We start from the raw sequence: 21,703 nt of genomic DNA, 5'->3' as shown, positions 1-21,703 counted from the left end.
TAGTGTATATGTGGTCCTTCCTAGTGATTTGTCCACAGAGCTTTTTTAGCCTGGTGCTACAGGCTGTGCCTTTTGTGATGCTGCCTTTCCCACTGGCACTTTTGGGAGAACCATCACAGCTTCAGTGTGGGGTCATCTACTCTGTCTACCCCTCCAATGGTTCCTTGAGGATCCCCTCAAAGCCTCATTCCTCCTTGCATCAGGCTCCACCAAGAAAGGGAAGGCACTGGGCTGGTTCAGCCTCTCTGTCAGAATGAACACACTCTGCCAGAAATGTTCTCTAAAGAGGGGGGCATCCTGTTCACTGTGGGCAGCCAGACTTTCACATGGATTTCCATGCTTCACATGGAAACAAGATGTAGGAAATTGTGTGTGGGAGTGCCTCCTCCAAGCCTGCAGCACTCAGAATCATCATGTCTTCAAAAATGCGATATGAAATGATTTGCAGAGATCCATAAACTCCATTTTAGGAACCTTTTACAGGATATTTAAGGCATGTCATACCCAAAAGTGATAGAAGAAAAAAATGTGTAAATGATGGGAAAGGCTTTGATGGTGTTAGATATAGCATAAGGCAGCTGGTGGGCAGAAATACAACATGGAAAGGAATGGACTAGAGAAACAAGTCACAGTCTACAAGAATTGATCAGAAATTATCCATGCACAGATCTCTGAGACATGCAAGATCCAACATTTATATGTTCTGACCATAGTTTTGTGATATGCAGTATGACATATAAAAACACACTATGACTCCTACATAATACAGATAAGATGGACAACTGTGTTTTAAATACTATTCCTTGTCAGCATTTTGAACAGAACTAACAAAAATAAGATGCTTTCTTGTGTAGCTCAAAACATTCAAATTTTCCAAATGCTTACAACTCAAATGGATGAGCTTGTTGAGAGTCTTCCAATTTCTACCCCCTGTATCCTTTCTGATGAAAGACTGTGGGTCTGTGGAAGCAACGATGCTTGAAAACTTGCAAGTTCTAGACACATATGGCTGAGGGAAGGATATAAATGCCATTTTTTTTTCTTTATTTCAGCTTTACACCAAATTATGGCCTAAAGTGGAGCCATCTAGATGTCTTCTCTGCATAGTCATCATCATCAGAACATAGAGCAAAGGAGTATAAAAAACCAGATGTACGTATGGGGCTTTTTTAGTAAAATACCTTTGAATTATACTTTTACCAGCATACATGACTGTTCGACTCCAGATTAAGCCAATTTATTTCACTGGTCTATCTTCTGAAGTTGGACATAATATTTGAAAATAAAAGGATGTATGTGTTTTCTAATGCAACAGAAACAGATATATGCACCCCACAGTATAATAAATATGCCATAAAACATTCTCTAAGTGAAAACAATTGCCAAATGTGACAGTGTCAGCAAAGTTTCGGGTTATAGCTGTTGTTACATATTCACAAATTTGGCATTCTGAAAGTTTATATTATTTTGTCAGATACACATTAAAATAAATAGCAGCTGGTGGAGACAAAGGACTGAATTTCTCTCCTTTCCTACCATTTCATTTTCATGTTGCCATAAACTACTCCAGTACTGTACATTCCCTCTTACTGTGATGAAGTGGTTTTACTATCTTTGCAAATAAATATTAGGAATTCCATGAATTTTAATGCATTTAAAATCTTACAGCCAGAGGGTTGGAAGGATTCTCAAGGGATTTGGTGTTGTCCTTCATTCCCCCTTCCCCTGTATGCACTAAATGCAGGACAAATTCTCCTCAGTCAGCTTGAGAGTCACTGTCTAATAGAAAGATATTTCATACCCCTGAACAACCTTCTCCATGATTTCAACACTTATATCCTTACAAACCTTTCCGTAGCCTCTGATCTAGACCTTTATTTCTAGAAAATGTTTTTTGTGTCTTTCCATCAGTGTAAGGGTACCCAAGCACAATGAGGCACAACTGCTTCTCTTTGCTAGCAGTGTTTTAACATTTGAAAACTGTTCACATGTCTGTTCTCAAAATGTGCATATCTTGGTTTAGCAAAGCCAAGCAGACGGAGCACAACCAAGTTCAGGCGTTCCACACCTCTGCTCACCTATCCCACAATAATATCTACTCTGTTTGCAAAGATATAATGTTCCCAAACCCACACACTGTGTGGGATTCACTATTCAAATTAGATCCTTTAGACTGTGCAGATTCCTAGCCTGTGTTTATTCATCTTGTGTGATTTCTCATTGTGCAGTTCTGATACAGAATATTCAACTACAAAGACTTAAAAGCCTATTTAGAGTAGTGGGAGGAAAAAAAAAGAAACTTTTCTACCTGCTGTTTGGTAGAGGATCATTGGGAAGCAAAACTCCTTGTCTGACATTTCTGCAGTAAATGGACAGACTGATGGATAGAAAAGAAGATTTTTCTCTCAAGAATTCTACTAAGGATTAGTAGGCCACCACTAAACCTATTAATGCTGAGTAAGTGTTAAAATTGCCCACAGCACAGAGCATTCTGTGAAGTGGGGATCTACTGAGTATTTCCTGCTGACTTTGCAACAGGCTACCAATGGTCTCCACTGAAATGAGTTCACCAAGCTTGCTTAAAGGCAGGTCAGTGATTTTTACAGTCACCATCATCACTCAGGGAAGAAGTGGCAGGTTTACAGCACTCAGAGTCCAGCTGGCATCCTACTGGCAATTCTAGGAGAAAGCCAGGCATTTGTGAAAGTGATGAGCTGTGTTAACTTCACCAGACTCAGATAAATCCTTGTCATTTCTCTGCTGAAAGAGCACAATAAAGATAGTGCTGACACACAATTGTGAAGTATACTGATGCTGAATTATACTTGATAGCGAAGAGAAATAGATTACACATTAAAAATAAAATGTGCAACTTTGCAAAACTTGGTTAGTTGGCAAGCTCCATTTCATTTTTATATGTGAACTGTAATCATGCATAAAGTAAGACACATCTTCCTGATAGGCATACTTTGGAGAAAACAGTGAAAAACACCAAGAGTCCATCAGGTTATACTGGCTTTGCTACTAATTCTTTTGAATCCTGACAGTTCTGAGCCTGTGAAAGGGTGTTACTGTAGTAAAGCCACAATCTCAGTAAGAAAAAGACCAAAATAACCTCTTAGAAGATGACTGGGATACAAGATAGCTGGGTTTGGAACTTTACTTCTAAATAATATTGGTTTTCCCTGAAATTAGTTTCTCATTTGTTGAAGGGGAGAAGTATAGCAAACACAATTGTTGTAACTCTGCTGCTGTACAAAAGATAGTGTTTTTATAAATAATTTCTTCGGGTAGCACAGATTTCTGGGTTTAGGGGAGCACAATCAGTAATACAGTACTGATGACAACTGAAAACATTCAATATAGATTCCAAATTTTGTATCCTAGCAGAAAAATCATTATCACTCTGTAATGGTTCGTTTGAGCTACTTGCCATGCATTCTCACATATTCCAGGGGGACTGACAAAGGTGCAATAAAAGAATGTTATGATGGCTATTCTTTAGTATATTTTGTTTTTCCTTTTTTTTTTTTTTTTTTTTTTTTTTTTGGTGGTGATTAGAATCCTGAAAAAGTGGCAGTTGAACAGATGGCAAACTGGTCTGCCAATGAGACTACTGACTGTGTCCTAGAAGACATCAGTTCATACAGCTGCAGGTCTTTTTCAGGAGCAATCTAAGAGTAATCTAATATAGAGGTTCCATTAGATTGGTTCAGTAAGCAAACATCATTACCTTAACATGTGCTTTAATTTAGATGAAAATAATTATTATTAGCAAGCTTCTTGTTGAATGAGACTAACAGGAATGAGAAGGAGAGAAAAGGTCAGGAGAGGATGGGAAGGGGGAGCTGGGAAGGATCAGCAAAGGAAAGGAAAAGAGGAAGAGAAGTGGAAGGAAGGAATTTGTGTGATAAGGTCAACTCTTGCTTATGGAGTTGGAAATTCAGAATTCATGTTCTGCTTCTGAAACACTATCTACACACACAGGGCTCTCTGTGGTACTCTAGGATGGGCCAGGATGCTTTCCAGCTGGGATCATATTATATTGTTCATATTATATTAATCTTGGAATCTGAGATTTCACCTTGAGTGTCTGAAATGTAGTACATACTTGAAAGATTTTAATATTTGAATGTTGGTTTCTAAGGATATTTCTACCACTTTTAATCTCTCCTTGAACAGTACTTCTATAGCTCTGATAGCACTTGTTATCCTTTTTTGCACCTTTTCTGTTTTTCTTGTATTCTATTCAAATGGATGACCAGTACTCCTTACAATATTTAAGTTTACACAGTGGTATAACAATATTGGGGATATTTCTTTCAATTCCTTTCCTACAATTTCTAACACCTTGTTTGATTTTTCTGAATAGAAAATGGAATTTTTCATGAAATTATTCAAACTAACTCTGCCATGTGTTTGAAGGGTGATAACCAAAATCCCTTTATCATACATGTATGAATATATATGATGTGTGATAGTTACTTTGCACATATAGCTGCACCTCAGGTGCTGTTATCACCTGGTATTGCCCACCTCACCCTTGATCTGTGACATTGCAGACAAAGTTACTCAGCTTTCCTGCTTCAGACAATTGTTGTTGGCCATTGCTCCTGGCTTTCCCAATGAACTGCACTCACTTCCCAGTCAATGATCTCCATGGATATTTACTGTCAGTCTGCTAAAGGGGGATGTAACTACTGAGGATGTCACACACTAAGGATGGACATTTTGCACTTGGCAAGCAGTCAAATCTGTATTTCACTCCCTCAATCTGCAAATTAATACTACTTCAAATTGTATAACATATCCTTTAATTTGCAAGGAAAAACCAGTTTTTTAAGACCTAATTTTGTTCTGGATTTTTTTTTTTTTTTTTTTTTTTTTTTTTTTTTTTTTTTACAATTACAGCCAGGAAAAATCAACACAGATATTTTTAACAATTCTCTAGCTCTAGAATTCCTTCTAATTCGAATTTCAGTAGGGTCAATACATCTAGGATAATTAGGGTCCAGATATAAACTATTCTAGCAATGGTTCACTAACAAGTCCAACCCTCTTCAAGTCAGTATTTATTAAATATAGATATTTTGCAAGTTCAGCTCACTTGTGAGCAACACTTTTGAGTTTTGGGGCAGAAGAATTCTTCACAGAGCAATCAGTAAGTATGGATAGATATAGTTAGAGCCAGTATAAAACATGTCCAGCGTGAATTTAATGACCTCAGAGATGGTGTAGTCATATAAAATTCCACCATTCTTCTGGAAAGGCTGAAACTAATGGAGTAGTACCTGTACCTCCCTAAGGAAAGGTCAAAGTAAAAAAGAAGAATGAGTTAACAAGACGATTCAGCAGGCTGGAATTGTATTTCTTTTAACTTGACATTTAGACTGAATTAACATTCTGAACTTACTTGTCAAGCAATGGAGACAAAAGCAAATCCATTTAATTATATATTGAGAAAATTCAAAGTGTTCCAGGCTGACATGACTAAGCACCTACTGAGCCTTGACCATCGTGGAGCACAGAAGCATAAGCAGGGCAGAAGAGCATTTACACTGCTGAACACTGAAAGAAAACATATAGAAAGAAAATTCTCCCAGGAGTACCACACAATTAACAAAAGGCCAAGGCCAGGCTACCAACCACAGTTACAAATTTTCTTCAGAAAGATTAAAGACTGATGCAGAAAGGCCAGGTTGGAGCAATGTGAAAGTCAGTTCTTTCAACTTGACATTTAAACTGACCTCATATCCTGAAGCTGCTCAGGGAGTGAGAGAAAAAAAAGTATCAGGTAAGGCCTTTAAGGAATTTTATTGAGCTCTTGCAAGCCATAACAATAGAGAAAGAAGAAAGCAATATTCAAGGTGAACTTGTTAAATGAACTTTCCCAGAGACAGGTATTTTTAAATGCCCAGCTCCATGTTGAGGGCATCAGAGCAGAACAGAGTACTACTAGCATTTAAGCAGGCATAGATGCAATCAGGAACTAGTGGCAATATTCATTCTATTTTCTGTGCAAGGCAGTAGCTTGTATGCAATATTTTACAGACATATAACCAAATTTTTAAGTAATCTTAATGGGACTGCCAATGGGAATTAAAAAAAAGATGTATACTTCCATGTGCTCCAGGCAGGGAAAGTTCCATTCTTTAGGGAGTGTTCGCTCGATTTTTGTTTGTCTGGTTGATTTATTAATTTCTTCCTTTTTAATTTCTGTGTAGGTCAGTTTTATTCAAACTTTGTTTATATTTAATCTTTAATAGGCCAGATATAAGTAGCAAGATCTCAGGTAAATGGAAATCTATCTTGCCGTATTTGGGGCAATTTCAAGTGAAGTGTTATATTACCAGATAAAATTAACATTGCAGTCTTCTGAAATGTTGTGCCTCTTCTGCCATGTAAGTGACCAGAAACAAAACAAATATTGCTGAGATCACCTTAGAAAACATCTTACATGTTTTTTATTAGAAGCTTTTTATTAGAAGCTGTTTAGTCGATAGATCTGCCATTTAAATTCAGATTGCCACTCTCAAGTACAGGAGAAGGTCTGGAATATAACCTAAGGCAGCTCCAGCACACGATCATCTGTGATTAATTTGGCTGCTTAGCAGATGTCAGTTGTACTAAAAGTCAAATAATCACCCATTCATTGTAAGCCCAGGTGACTCCACCTCAAGCCAAAGACCATTGTTTGTTGTTTTAAGATGCATATGGTGTAGACATTTTAAAAGAAGAATCATAGGGAAAAAATGTTTAATGAACAGGGAAGAGAAGTCTCAGGACCCTAAACATTATAAATTAAGAGTGAATGTTCACTCTTGTTAGTTTTATACCTTGAAATAACAAGGGAAGAACAAATTAAGACCACAAAAGGGGACGGTAGTTAACTTACAATGAAAACTGTATAAAATAGAAAAGTTTGAGAATCAACAGATTTAAAATAACTTGAGAATTAGAGTAAAACACCTTATGCATATTTCTCTGAAAGAAACATTGGCTAATTAAGATCTTATCTTTTTCTTTCCTATCCTTTACCTGTGCACAGGGACATTGATTTACTGCATAAGGATTCCTGAGCTTTTTAGTATGAAGATCTTTATAATTAAGAAGCTGAAGGGCTCATCTAACTACTACATTACTAATAAAGTGAAATTCAAATGCAACTTCTGCTAATAAGAAGAAATGCAAAACTGCCTACATAATGTTATATGGGTATCATTTCTTCTAGGAAGTTTTGGACAAGAGCTCCTTCAATGAAGAAAGTTCCCAAAAAGCAAGTGTCAGGGCAAACTGGAAAGTGCCTGAACTGTACCTCTTTTCTTCCAGCAGGAGCAGAAGTTTTGAAAAGCTATATGTAAGTATTTAATTTTTAAAAGCCTCAGAAACCTCTGCTCTACACAGTTCACAGGGATGGGTTTCACTCTACTGGTAGCTGTTCTCCATCAGGGTGCAGGCTGTTTTCCCAGACCTGCACAGGAGCAGCCACTTGGTCCCAACAAACTGCACAATCTCCCTGCTGTGGCCAAGGCAGTGGCCTTTACCACAGACTGCTCCCTTCCTTCTGCTCCAACCTGATTTTCCCAATTATTCCCGTCACACATTACAAACAAACAATTATTAGTCACACAGCTGACTGCCCCAAGTTGCTGTGCTCTAAGGTTATATTCTACTATTCTATCTAGTTACTAAGGCTAGTAACTAAAGGAACTTAGAGCATTGGCCATCAATTATTATTGACTTAAATTAATCCAATGCTGCCTGAAATATAAATTTGTGTTTAAAATATTATTGGCCCTATTTCTGCTATAATTTATCACTTGTGACAGTGGCCCTCACTTTGCTGTCAGACCCAATGGAATGAGTATGTATAGTAAGACAAAAGATAATTGTCAATTGAAGTATGACCCCTACTTCAATCTACTACAGACAACACAAGCTAATTTCCACAAGATGGAGACAAGTAGTCTGCAAAGCAGCAACAATTTAACCAAGGGGAATAATTCTATAAAATATCCTGGCTGTTTATTTTAATAACAAATGGGGGGGGGGGGGGAAAAGGCAAATATAGTCCTATAAACCTCACAACAAAACCTGTGATAATTCAGATACTGCATGAACATGAGAGAACACATTCTTAGAACATCAAAATTAATGTGACTTCTCGATACTTCTTTGCTGTAATGATGAGGCAAAGTGAGCTGAACACCAGTATTTGCACCTTTACCCCTGTTAAACCCCAGGGGAAATGAACTATTATGTGCATGCAAGAGCTGCATGTTTATTATCATACCACATATGCATACTGAGCAAGGTGGAGAAGATGGAGAAGGTGGGAAAAGCTTTAAACACAGAAATACTCTTGACATTCTATAAGACAGCTGCACTGCAACAGAAGTGTTTCCTTGGCAATTTACAGATCAGCTAAAGTCAAAATAATTCCTAGCACAACATTTTTGCACCGGGAAACTTTATCACAAAAATGGAAACATCCTGTAGGAACATGCAAATTTGAGACATTTCTGGTGGTATCCAGGTGTCCCTGGACTTCTTGACAATATGCCTGACAGAAACCAAAAAATACCCAGCCTTTAGTGCCTTGTTACCTCACAGAGCTATTTTATTCAGGACATTGAGTCTCACAGGCATTTTAAGCCATTTTAGGCTGCAAGGATTTCCAGGATCTTTGGTTCCATTGCACTTTGGCTAAGCACTGCTGTACAAGGCCCTGAGTGGTTTCAGGGTCAAGAGAATATTGTTTTATTTTTAACATCTAAATGTTTCAGAGGAGGATTATGTAAAAATAAAATACTGATGCATTGCTGATCTGTGAAAAATAGTGAGGTCAAGATTTGTGTTGTGTGTGTCCCCTTTATTTAAAAAAAAATCTCCATCAAAAATCTCTAATTGGAAAAAACCCAGAAAGTCTATATCTCAGCCAGATCTATTTAAAGTAGTACCCACATTTGTCTGAAGTCAAGAAAGAAAGCAAAAATCTTAGGCATTCATAGGCACACAAAGCACTTTTTCACACAACAAGCTGCCTTTAAAAAAAAAAAAATTCCAGTTTTCATAACACCTGCATATACACACGAATTAACACTAAACCTCCTTGGAAAAGGACGACATGGAATAGGTGCAGATTTTTAAAAGCATTAATTACTATGTCCATCCTACTGCATAAAACTACTTCACAAAGTGAGATAAAGCTCTTGTCCCTGATCATCCATCCTGCTCAACTGTCAGCATGCTTGGATCCCCCACAGTTTTGACTCATAACTCTCTGAAAAGGTGCCCAAAAATATCAGTGACAACTTCCAGTGGATGGCGTGGAAAAGGCTGCATCAGGTTTGGCCCCATCCTTTCTACACTGACCTCAGCTTGTGCCACAGGCTTGCACTCACACACACCTCTGCTCTGCAGATCAGGCTGTAGCATATCAGTTTTCAGCTCCACACCAGAGGAACACACAGCTCTGCTGAGCAGGAACTCAGCCCTTATCTCGTTTTAGGCACTTTGGTTTTGGAAAATAAAGAATATATGAACTAGCATCTTCAAGGGACATGTAAGGCTCAGGTGATGCTCAAAGCCAAACTCTGTGTAGTATGAACATAGGCAGCTTGTAGATTTGTTTCAAGGTCAAGGAAGGTTCCTGACCATGTAGAAACATGTTAATATTGCATATGCAGACTTATCTGCATGCATACTTCTGCATGCAGAGTCCACACAAACACATGCAAAAAAAATTTGTTCTACAGTGTGTGTGATTTAAAAGACTGACCTGCACACTCCAGATAAATGTTAAGTTTCAAGATGGTACAAGGCTAAAGACAATATAAACTTGCATCACTTGCAAAATGTTGTACTGACTCTCATTTAATGTTATATTCATATCACATCTGGGTTTAGCTCCACTGAAAATAAATGCTGGTTTCATAAAGAAAGCATACATGCTTCAGTCTAGCTCTTTAGTAGGGTATAAGACTCATCATAAAAATATAGGATAAAGTTAAGTGATAAAAATATTGCCAAACAAGTATCATTGAGAAAAAGTAATATCCATTACAGATAGGTTAGACCACCTTACTTTTAGTCAGGTTAAACTCAAGATATAGGATCAGAAAACACTGGAGATGGTAAGGCAAACCTTATAGAGTTTTCTCGCCTTTAGCTTTTGGATGAAATAGCTTTAGTGACAACTATCCAGGGAATCTAAGTTTTGACTTATTTAATCTGTGGTGAAAAAGTATTGATAATGAAAGATTATTATCATTAATTTACACAGTTTAATACATTTATATTATTAGGATAATACAAGCTTGACAACTCAGTTGCATTCCTCTGGCCATAAACCTTCAATCTGTGTTCATACAGAGGTACTCATGCAGATGTGCAAGATTCAACTGAGATGGCAAAAAAATTCTACCTAGTGGGTAGCATTATGAACTAATGAGACACTGGATTAGAAACTTTGAAACAAAGTTTATTCTAGAATTTACATCTTTAATTTTTTATATGCTTTTGATTTATATGCTTTTGATTGCCATAAGCACATTATCATTTTGCATCCCTTTCATACCTCTGTAGCATGTGGATATTTCACCATTGTTCTCCACTGTATGATCAAGTTCTCAGGTAAAATTATTTCCTTCAGTTACTGCCGACATACACTGCCTCAGGCAGCTTTGGGATTTTCAGCAGTGGAAAGGGGGCTAAATCACAGAACCAATGAACAGTAATAGCTATTACAAATGCCCCTGGCCAAACCTTGGAGCTGCAACAGGGGACTAATGGTGAGATGAAATAAGGATGAAAATTCAAAGCAAACATCCTAGTTAACTCACTCTGCTCCACTAGGAAAGAGCAGAAGTACATTTTGGCTTGCAGGAGATCTTATAGCATCTTCCAGTAACTAAGGGTGACCTACCTTCAAGAAAGCTTGAGAGGGACTTTTTACATGGGCATGTAGTGATAGAACAAGGGTAATGACTCCAAACTGAAAGAGGGAAGGTTTAGATTGGATATTAGGAAAAAAATCTCTACTGTGATAGTGGAGAGACATTGGAACAGGTTGTCCAGAGAAGCTGTGTCCTGGAACCATTCAAGGACACACTGGATGGGGCATTGAGCAGCCTGCTCCTGCCCATGGCAAGGGTGTTGGAACTATGTGATGTTTAGTGTCTCTTCCAACCCAAACTCTTCCATCATTCTGTGACTGTGACTGAAGGCTTTGCTATATACATTAGGGTTGAAATGCTGTGAACCAAGGCCCTCTGCTTTGACTTCCCTCCTGGGCTGCCATGCTGGGGACTGGCCTCACACAATGGCACACTTAATGTGCAATCAAATTCATGGTGGTCATGGGGGAGGAAGCCTTTGGCCATTCCAGGGGAGGAAACCTTTGGGCATTGCACATTTCTCCTCTTCATTGCACAGCAGCATCCCTTTGCAGACAGACCTTCAGATGTGTTTCTCTGGGGACAATGCCACATTGCTGCTACATGAAGGACAATTAATTTTCCTCCAAGTCTTCAGCCAGGGAGTTTGCCTGAGTCACAAGTTAGTCTCTGAAGTGGAGTTAAACTACAGAAGAGTAAGTAAGTGTAGCTAACTTCTTGCATGCTGAAATGAAAGTACGAAACTCTGCATGTTTTACAATATGAAACACCCTTCTGTATATTCAACTTTTCCGGTTTAAGTAGTGAGAAAAAAAAAATTAATATAAATCTCATGCTTTTTCCTATCAGGAAAAACCTTTAATCATAGCCTGAACTGAGGTGTTATGAGGGCTTGGTATTGATGTACACCATTTGCTGTAAACTGAAAGCCACATGAAACCACAGGCTATTTGTTATGGACATAATGCATCCAGAGATTAATGGATCAGGTCTTAAATTTCTATTAGCTTGTTATTAAGGATTATGACAGACTTATTTTCTCCCTAGCTTATCTAAAGTATGAAAAATGGTAAACCAAATGAATTCCTATTTTCTGACCAGCCATTAATTTGATTTACAATGAATTTGTACAGTGCCTGATTTACACTAAAGTTTTATCACTGCTTCTCTGCAAAACACAGACAATTAACTAATGATTTATACTTCTGCAAGCACAGAGGAAAGAAGATCATAATCTTTTCTCATGTCTGTTTCCCTTCCAGCATGATCAGACCTCAAAGATGAATCTGATGACGTGCATTAATATTTGGTTGACATTTTTTAATCAGAAATACTGAGAACAACCCTGAGTGAGTATAGCTGCCACTCATGAGCTAGATGTGTCTGTGCAAGCACAGCTGCTGATGCCCTTAAAAGATTTTAAAGGTATTTTATGTAGCATTGATTCACCATACCTTTACTCTCCTAAAAGCTGAGATAGTGAACTTATAAGCCTTGCAGCTATACATGAATCAAAAAATGTGAGCTTTCTCCTTTATTTCTCAGGATTTGACATTTTTCTCCACTGTTACAGAAAACACGGTATTTATTCCCTTGAGACAGAATCCCTTAATAAAAACTGGTATAAATGTAGTGCACAAATCTGAAATATTTTTGCAGTTGAAAGCAGAAAGCCCCCCAAATCAATACTATACTTACAGTGTTTTCATGATAGCTACCTAATAATCACTTCAACTCCTGGAAAAACCCTAACAGTTCTGAAAGAGTACAAGACTAAGTAACCCCTTTAAAAACTAAGCATGCTAGTAAATCTCCCTCCTAGCTAATAAAAGCAATTTTTTATTCAAACAGGTTTTCCATTAAAATTAAATGAAAAAAAATCAGCTAACAGGAATAATCAGTACTTGCTTCACTGAGATATTCTTGAACAAAAATGTAAGGATAGAAGTGTCTGAAATACTGACATCTGAAAATTGCTGTTTATAAAAATATGAATGTCAGAAATTAGTGTCAGAATGCTATAGATTTTGCTTGAAAAATTATGTTATGTATGTACTTTATATTATGACCTCTCATTAAATAACAATGACATAATGGCATAATAATTTAACTATTATAGCATTTTCCTGAAAATAATTGAAAACAGGTATCGTTAAAAAAATTTATTGATACATCATATCCTCTTTTCAAGGTCAAAAACTATTTCCTTGGTTTTTGCAATATAATTTGGTTCTTTTAATGCTACACAGATTATGTTTCAGCAGCTGAAAAAAAGTTGCTGGTTTTGAGAATAATCTCCTTGATGTGATTTTCTTTCTCTACTGAATACAGAGGGAACATAGAGAAAAAAAAATAGGCTAGATAGATTCTTAAAGTGCCTCAAATTCTCACAGATAATTTCTCAAAACCGTGTGCTTTCCTTCAGTACAATAGGAGTAGTACTATCAGCTTTGCAAAGCCTTGAAAAATCAGTGTGTATTTACAGTATCCTCAAACCATCAAAGGAAAAATGTGTGGAAATCACTGAAGAAAGGAAGAAGGAGATCTATCTCTGTAAAGAATGGTGTGAGGATAATGGAGAAAAGAAGCAATGGGACTCATGGGCAGTGAATATGAGAGTGGCTACAGAAATTATCAGAAAATTTTTAAACAGAAACAGTTGATAGGAAAGGATTTCTTGTGCATGTAATACCATTTACAGATTGCAATCTTGAATCTAAATACATTACACATTCAACAGAATTTAATAACTTACTAGGAAATAGGGAGATAAAACTTTTTGTCTTTTTTCCCCCAAGTATTACATGGCTTTTTAATCCCAGATATCACCTCATCTACAGAATTCTAATAATTTTGATCATTTTTAGAAGCCAAGACTTGAAAATAATCGGAACTTCAAAGAACTGATCAGTGATCACAGATACATAGTATATGCAGTCTAATGTCTTTCAGTGCTCCTCTACTTTGAAACAACAAAAAGTAGCCAGATTTCTACTGGAGATATAATCTAGAAATTCTGAAAAAAATACAGTGTTACACAGGAATGCAAATAGCTCTCTAAAGCCCATTCTTATGGCAAATACCATAGAATCAAACAATTTTTTAAATGTATCTGTTATCACAAAATATTCCTGTTATCACAGAATCCAAAAAATGGTCTGCTGCCAGCTTTGAGTTCCGGCTGTAGACTGGCTTGAAGAATGAATAATTTGGCAAAGGTCAAACAACTGCCCTGTAATCAGATGTTGAATATTTACTGTTAGGTGCTTGTTAAATGCTGTACAGAAAATTTGGAAATACAATTTAAATTTTTTTTTAATGATAGGCTGTATTACTTTACAGCAGTTGATAAAACAGCTGACATTTTTCATTACATTTTGTAAATTTATTACAATGCTCTCAACCTGAGAATTCTATTTTAATAAGTTCCATTTTCCCCATGATGATGTGAAGGGAAACATATATTAATTCATGTGCAAACTAAATCTCTTTTTTTTTTATTTGAATGAGATGTAATTATTGCATGTTTATGGCAAGGTTTAAAAATTAAAGGCAAAAATATTTATCATTTTTCTTCTATGCCACCAGCAACTAGGAGGGAAAGGGCATATGAAGATCCAAAGGAAAGAAATAAAATTTATAAATATATGGTAAAAAATAACAAGATATGGCTGTCTAATGAGTATAGCTGGCTGTTTAGGCTTAGGCTTTGACCCCAGCAAGGGTCAAACATACTTGAAATTAAGTAAAATCCTGAGTGCACTTAATGACATTTGAAAGGGATGATCTACAGAAACTATACAACCAGGCCTACATCATCTTCACCTGAATTATTTTTTTAATTAAACAATCAGAAAAAAAATTTGAATTTTGCTTCTATGGCTGCAAATCTGGTTTTATTCAGGGTTCTAAGAAGTTAAGATTTAGCAGTGCATAATTGCTTTATCAGTTTTCTCAACATAAATCATAACTTCAATGCCATCAAAGATGAAGTTTCAGAAAATCAAGTTTATAAATAGGCACATGAAGCACATGACAGAATGATGGAACAATAATTACTTTCTCATCCTACTCTTTGTATTATGTGAAGATTTTTTCAGTTTAATTCACCAAGCATTCTGCCCTAATATGTTGTCTTCCTCCAAGTGATCATTTCCAAAAGAGATAGAAAACTGGACACATTCACAAGCATGGTCCTTCTACTTTGTTTCCTTTCCTGACTATTTCAATGAATAATGATATAATAAATGCTTTTACACATATTGTTTAAGTGTTCCAAATAGTAAAGACATAAAACAAGATTAAGGAATCAGAAATTATAAAAATTTACCTCTCTTCTTTCCTTTCTCTCAGACTTCCTGTGTGGGCACAGGAGATTTCAAAACCACCACTGTTGTTTATATCCAAATCTTTCAAAAATAACCTTAAGCCAAAATCTCATCATACACATTTAAAAACCAATTTCTTTGGGTTTATAAACAAGTGATAATTTATTTCCCTCCATGACATTACTTCTTACATAAGAGATGGAAGCACTTTTCCTCCACTAAATCAGGTACTTTGGAAGAGGAGTAAAAAAGAGGAACAGACAGCTCCCTACTGTGTAAATTTGACTTTTCCAGTTCCCCAACAGGATGATAAGACTCACAAAAGTCAGGAGAGGGGATAAAAAAAGGTTATCAGGTTCTTCTATGATATTTGGAAGTCAGAAACCACGTGGTACTTTTCAAAAGAATAAAAAAAAAATTACTGTAAAAGAAAGTAGTTGGGTAATTCCACTACCTGGACTGACATTTTCGTCACTAGTTAAAAACTATAAGTTTTTGAGGAATTAAACAATCATCAGGATGGAAGACAAGACATACTGGCAAGGCCAACTTCTGCTTCATATAGTCTTTAAATTTTCCCTAAATATTTTTTTCCTTCTTTCTTTTTTGTTTTTCAAAGACAATATCAAAGTAGAACTGGAATAATGACAGAAAAAATAAACCAAAACAAAACAAAAAAACCCAACAACAAAACAAAAGCCATCACATTATAGGATTATCAGGTCACATTGAAAGTCCATCTACTCCAGAACCCCATAAAACCTTGGCCCTTTGCCCACTTCAACACACAGAATAAGAATTGCATGTTTAAGTCTTTGTGCTCTGCTTTTAGTGAAAGAAGACTGAAGAGGAGATGAGAGTCTTTTATAAAAACAAACTGAAAACTTTTCTTGAAAAATCCTTCTGGGACTCTTCTTGTCCTTGGGAAGAATTTTTACATGTAACTAGGAGATAATGCAGGCTGAAGAGATCTCTTTTTAAAAGTTTTGCTCATTTTCATTAGGCTGGTTCACATGAGTTCTCTGGGTCCCCCAGTGGAGCATTTTAATCACGTTGTGTCTTTTGTGCTACAGTGATCACAATGCTAATCTCTGTAATTCCACATTTGGGAGCCCACTTTTCAAAGTATAAACAACTGACACTGACTTCACAAAGAACATTTTTTCCAGAGGGAATGAAAGAGTAGAGTCACAGAGAAGCATCATAAGCCAAAAACTAGGGGGAAAAAAGTGATTGTACAAGAAAAAATAAACCATCCTCAATTTCCTTCCCTTGTGCTGTAGAATGTGCTTGAATAAAATACATGTGAATAACTTTTGTGAGGGAGAAAACTTTGCTCCTTTGATCAGACTCAACCATCCAGATAAAGTTATCCTGGAAAAAACTCCTTAACTTTATAGGAAAATGTAATTCCTAAGGGTCTTCAAGTGTGATAAATGGCAAGAGCTCTGAGATAGGGATGGAGTTGTGTTTTAATGCTGTTTAATGGCATTTGCTATTAACATCATTTATATAAGGATGTTATTGACTTCTAATTCCTTGAAAAGATGGTCCTTCATAAAACCTGTATTAATGAAATCTTTTCCACCATTACAAAGATTGCAGATGACTTTGTGGGATCTATTAATGCTTCAAGTGACAGAATGCCACAGCATCTGACTAAATTTAGAGAAGAAAAAGAGAAAGGCAGACCTATAATCACTGTCTGCACAAAGAAAAAATGAAGGCACTGTGCCAATTCTTGCATTAGCCATCCCAAATATCTTAAGATATTTCTTCCACCTCAATGAGTTTACACCGCATTATTAATAATGGCAAAACTCTGCACTCTTGATTTCAGGGTGCAATACCATTATTGCAATAATGTTCTAACATTAAAAAAAATTATTTTATTATGGCAAAATTACAAAATGAAGTCAGAAGATGTAGCCAGGAGCTGAATTTGGGATAATGCACTTACTATGTTTGCCATGCTCCCGTATTACTTCAAATACATACACAGAGGGTCACAGAAGGACTTTAAACTTTAGCATTTCATTAACTATCCCATTTATTACAGAGCAGTCAAAGGACCTCAGACCAAAGGCAAAGAAGCCTGCACTTCATTGACTGTCACAATACGTTCATTAGAAATGTATCTATATGTCACAAAAATTTATGAAATGCAAGGTTTTAGGATTATGGTGGTGAAAATAGTTCCTGGTACATCACAGAAAGCTGAAGACTGGTGAGTTTTCTGGTTGAGATTCTCTTTGGTGAATATAAATTAACAAGAAAATTTTTCACAAATACCAGAAAAGCATTAGACATTTTGTGTAGAAATTTAGGGTTTAGCTATTCAAAACTTCACAAATACCCAGGCAGCTTTTAGGAACCCTAGTCATAACAACTATCTAATCCTCACTGAAGTTCCTTTGCATTTAACAAGTATTAATTCCCTAAGGCCTGTCCCTCCAACAGGCTACACAACATTGGGTTCAATTTTCTTTCACTTTCACCATTTACAAAATTTCTTAGGAACCTCTAACCTCAGCACCCCACAGGCTTGTGGATCACTCTGGAAGGCATGAGAAGAATGGAAGAGAGTGGATTGTGGAAAACGCTCTTCCTTATATCCTTTTTTTTTTTGTTTGTTTGTTTTGTCTAGACAGTTTAAATCAATCAACCTAATCTTCAATACAGTCTACCTAGTCTTCATGACCAAATACAAAATGGCTACAGAATGCACATATCATTTCTACAACACTGTGTTCTCTCAGTATGTTTGCCACAACTTCTTGAGATCCATCAGACAGATCAGTGAGATTATGAATGCCTTTGATATAACTCAATTTTTAAAAAAAGGTGGATAGAATAACACGAGTCTACATTTAGCACTAAAGTATGTGCTACAGAAGCTTCATCCATACAGATATTTATATATTGTAGATGATGACTGTTGTCAGCAAGGCCAGTGAGGGTTGAAGGAAAGAGAAGCCAAAATTTCAAGACACGTTTCTTCTGCATGTTTTTGTACCACTTATTCCAAGATCTTGCTTCTTACTTTGAGGTGATGGCAAAAGAAATTGCTGTCCAGAGATCAGATATGGATTGATACTTTGAATGTTTATAATCACAGGAATTTTTTTTCCATATTGATATTGCTCAACTTGTAAGAAGGTACTAATGTGTGATTCATCAAAGGGATTTTACTGGCCCACTCAATACTCAAAGAGGAGAAGATTTCTCCTTTGGGCTGTAAGTGATCTCAAAGTTTTGACAAATTGGGTAAAACAATCAAACTTAATTCCTTATGACTAATCAAAGCAAACTATATTCACTTCAATTCTGTAGAGGAGCCTCAATTCAGGGATTTATTGCTCTTTTCCCCTTTTAACACAATTAATTCATCTGAACATTTTAGAAAATCGCTTTTTAGAGAACACCTATACATTAATTCCTCTGTCATTATTCATCATTAAATTTTACTGTCCCAAGAGTATTCAAACTTCACAATACCACACCCTCTTCAGGATCTTTTGTTCCATTTTGGAATATCTGCAATGCACCTTAAACCACTGAGAGAAAATATCGCTGTAGTAGGAGGAGGAGGAGTAGTAGTAATGGTAATGGTGGTTGTAGTTAGAAGGAAAATTTAAATATGGCCTAGAATTACAAAAAGAAGCTGATCCTTGGGATAACTCAATAAACCACTGTAGAATTTTACATTACAGTAAAGATTCCAGGGATTAAGAAGCAGAAATTACTAAATGTTATACTCCAAAAGCAGGAAGAAGTATTTGCATGGAAGTCTAATTCATAAACAGGTAAACACGTATTTTTACTTCATCACAAATGCAAACTTCACTCAGATATGCTGGTCTTCCCATATACTGTTTTCCACAGTATAACCAACCACAAAATCAGTATCTGTACAATGTTATACCTTTGTTTTGACTGGAGCTTCAAGAGAATTAAAAAGATTGGTGAAGACCTCATGCTCCTTCCTTGAGGATTTCTGCAGTCTTTTCAATTTCATTTTGGCTTTCTCTACCATCAGTACTTCCAAATTTGATAAAAGAGAAATACAGAACACACCTCAGAGTAGTGTGCATGTTGCAGAACATGCTTATTTTATTTTATTTTATTTTATTTTATTTTATTTTATTTTATTTTATTTTATTTTATTTTATTCAGTTTATTGTTATAATGGTTTGTTCCTACGTTCTGCTATGCTTTCCCTAGTTGGTCTGTCCCCAAGTTGTACCCACCCCTGAAACTACCTTATGTGGCATTCCTTGCCCCTTGTCCATCATTGTAACCCTGCCCCTTCTTCCAGCATCTTCCTTGTCCATCACTGTAACCCTGCCCCTTCTTCCAGCACCTTCCTTGTCCACCATTGTAACCCCACCCCTTTTTCCAGCACTTTCCTTGTCAGTCTTACCCTGGGCCAATCCCTAGTTGTTCCACCCCTTTGGAAATCCCCTGTTACTTGATGTCCCATTGGTCCATGTGACCCTTTCTCCTCCCCCTGCTCCCCTCGTTGGCTGTAACCCCATAAGACCCTGCCCTCCACTCCTCCCCCAAGGACCCTTCATTGGTCAGTTGTTTGTACCCACCCATGCTCTGTCCCTGTAGTGCCATGTGCTCTGGGAGAGCGGGAGCTGCTTACCCGTTTGACGGCGTACAGCAGGCGCCCGTAGCAGTACATCATGACCGTCACGGGCACAACCAAGCAGAAGATGAAGAGACAGATGATGTAGGATGTGGACTCAGCCGACTCCGAGGACCAGCGCACTGAGCAGCTTGTGCCTGCACCTTCTACCCCATAACTGCTCCATCCGAGCAGAGGTGGCACAGTCCAGAGTAGGGAATAAATCCAAGAGCCAGTGACTGCCAGCAGAGCCTTGCGGAAATCATCGCTGCGCTTGTGGCACAGGGTGAGAGTGCTGTAGCGCTCGTAGGACAGCACAGCCAGAGAGATCAGGGACACGATGCCTGCAATGAACCAAGCAGTAGAAATGCTTATTTCCATTCCTTTGCATGTATCCATTCCAAATCCCAAGAAAGCAGATGGTATTTTTGGTTATTATATATTTGAAGCAGTCATGAAAATGATTTCTATTGTTCTCTGTGTGTTAATCCTCACCGGTCTTGCTTGCTCTGTCCATCATGTAGAATTTTGTTTAACTCAGATTTACCTTACATGGGAAGAGTTTTATACTTGACAGATACTCATCTTCTAGTCAGGCTTTCAGATTTATCTGTTTTAGTATTACTTGGGTAAAGTCAATTTTCTATCTGAATAAATGAATAAAATGAATAAAAGGCTGAAAGATTACCTTGGTAAGAACTATCCAATTTTTTTAATCCATAAGCATTTTCAAATAGTGCATTGACTTTTACAGGGAGAAAAAAAAAATTTAAAAAACCTAAAAAACCCAAAACCCATATATTTAAGACTCGGGACCCCAAAGTTAAAGAAGCTTTTGCTTGATTTGCTCTCTCCATCAGCTAGATGAACCTTGAGGTCTGATCACTCATACAGAAAAAACAAACAACCACAACACGACTGGGATATGGCAACTTGCAGCTTTATTCACACATATATTACACAATCAGGTTTATAAAAGTAATTTAGGTTAGTATTAAGCCCTAGATGTCATAAACCCATTATATCTTGCAGAGGAAGGCTTAAAAATTTAGATTGTAGAGTATTTCCATTCTCTTTTTCATGGTTTGGGGCTCAACCCCCTCAACAAAACTTTACAGTTTTCCATGGCAGGCTCTTAGTCACAACTTGATGGAGATTTTTGTTATTTCCTATGGTTTTGTTCTCCTTGCAATTCTTGGTGGCACAACACTGGATACCACTTCCAGGATTTATGACAGAAGGAACTTGTTTGAAGAGATTTAAAACCATGTTTTCCAATGTTTTCCAGTCCCCTTCTTTTGCTCCTTAGGATGAAAAACCTGAATAGATCAATGTCAGTCCAGCTCTTTCCTCGAGTTTTTTCTTGATCTTTGCTATTAACGAAGATCAGCTATACAGTAGCGCTGAGATATATAGCCTGCCAAAATTCTCTGATTTTGATGGTACCTACTCCCAGAAGCTGTTCTTCAGGGGAATCCATAGCTGTAATCCATTTTCCCCATTTACCTGTCAGCTGCTCCTGTAGCTCCTTCCCAAGCACAGAATAGAGGTGAGTCAGAGATTTCCCTTGGGAATAGCCTTACTCTATCCTTTATCTGGGCACAACAACCCACACACAGACCCACACAGGGCACAGTGGGATATTCTCCTCAGGCACAGCATTTTGCTCCACTTTTTCTTACAGTTCAGTGACTCATTTCTGAGTTAACTGGATGCAGGCACAGCTATTTCTGTCATCCTGACAGGAATTTGCAGTTACTTTGTGCAGGGCTGGGTACAGCAAAGGACCCCTAGGAAATGCAAGCACTGCTTGCTGCAATAGGATGCCTTATTTCTCAGAGGAA

General features: G+C 37.1%; 1 protein-coding gene across 1 annotated transcript in view; it reads right to left on the bottom strand.

Moving 5' to 3' along the window:
* Positions 1-21,703, bottom strand: part of LOC306799553 (pinopsin-like) — a 74,407-nt gene that overhangs the window by 30,828 nt on the left and 21,876 nt on the right. The window contains exon 3 of the mRNA XM_079300739.1: positions 19,878-20,203. Coding sequence (XP_079156865.1) covers positions 19,878-20,203 — 326 coding nt within the window. The remainder of the gene's footprint in view (positions 1-19,877; positions 20,204-21,703) is intronic.

Source organism: Erithacus rubecula, assembly GCF_903797595.1.
Source record: "Erithacus rubecula genome assembly, chromosome: 1".
In the NCBI taxonomy this organism is placed as follows: domain Eukaryota; kingdom Metazoa; phylum Chordata; class Aves; order Passeriformes; family Muscicapidae; genus Erithacus; species Erithacus rubecula.
This window is presented reverse-complemented; position numbering and strand designations above follow the sequence as displayed.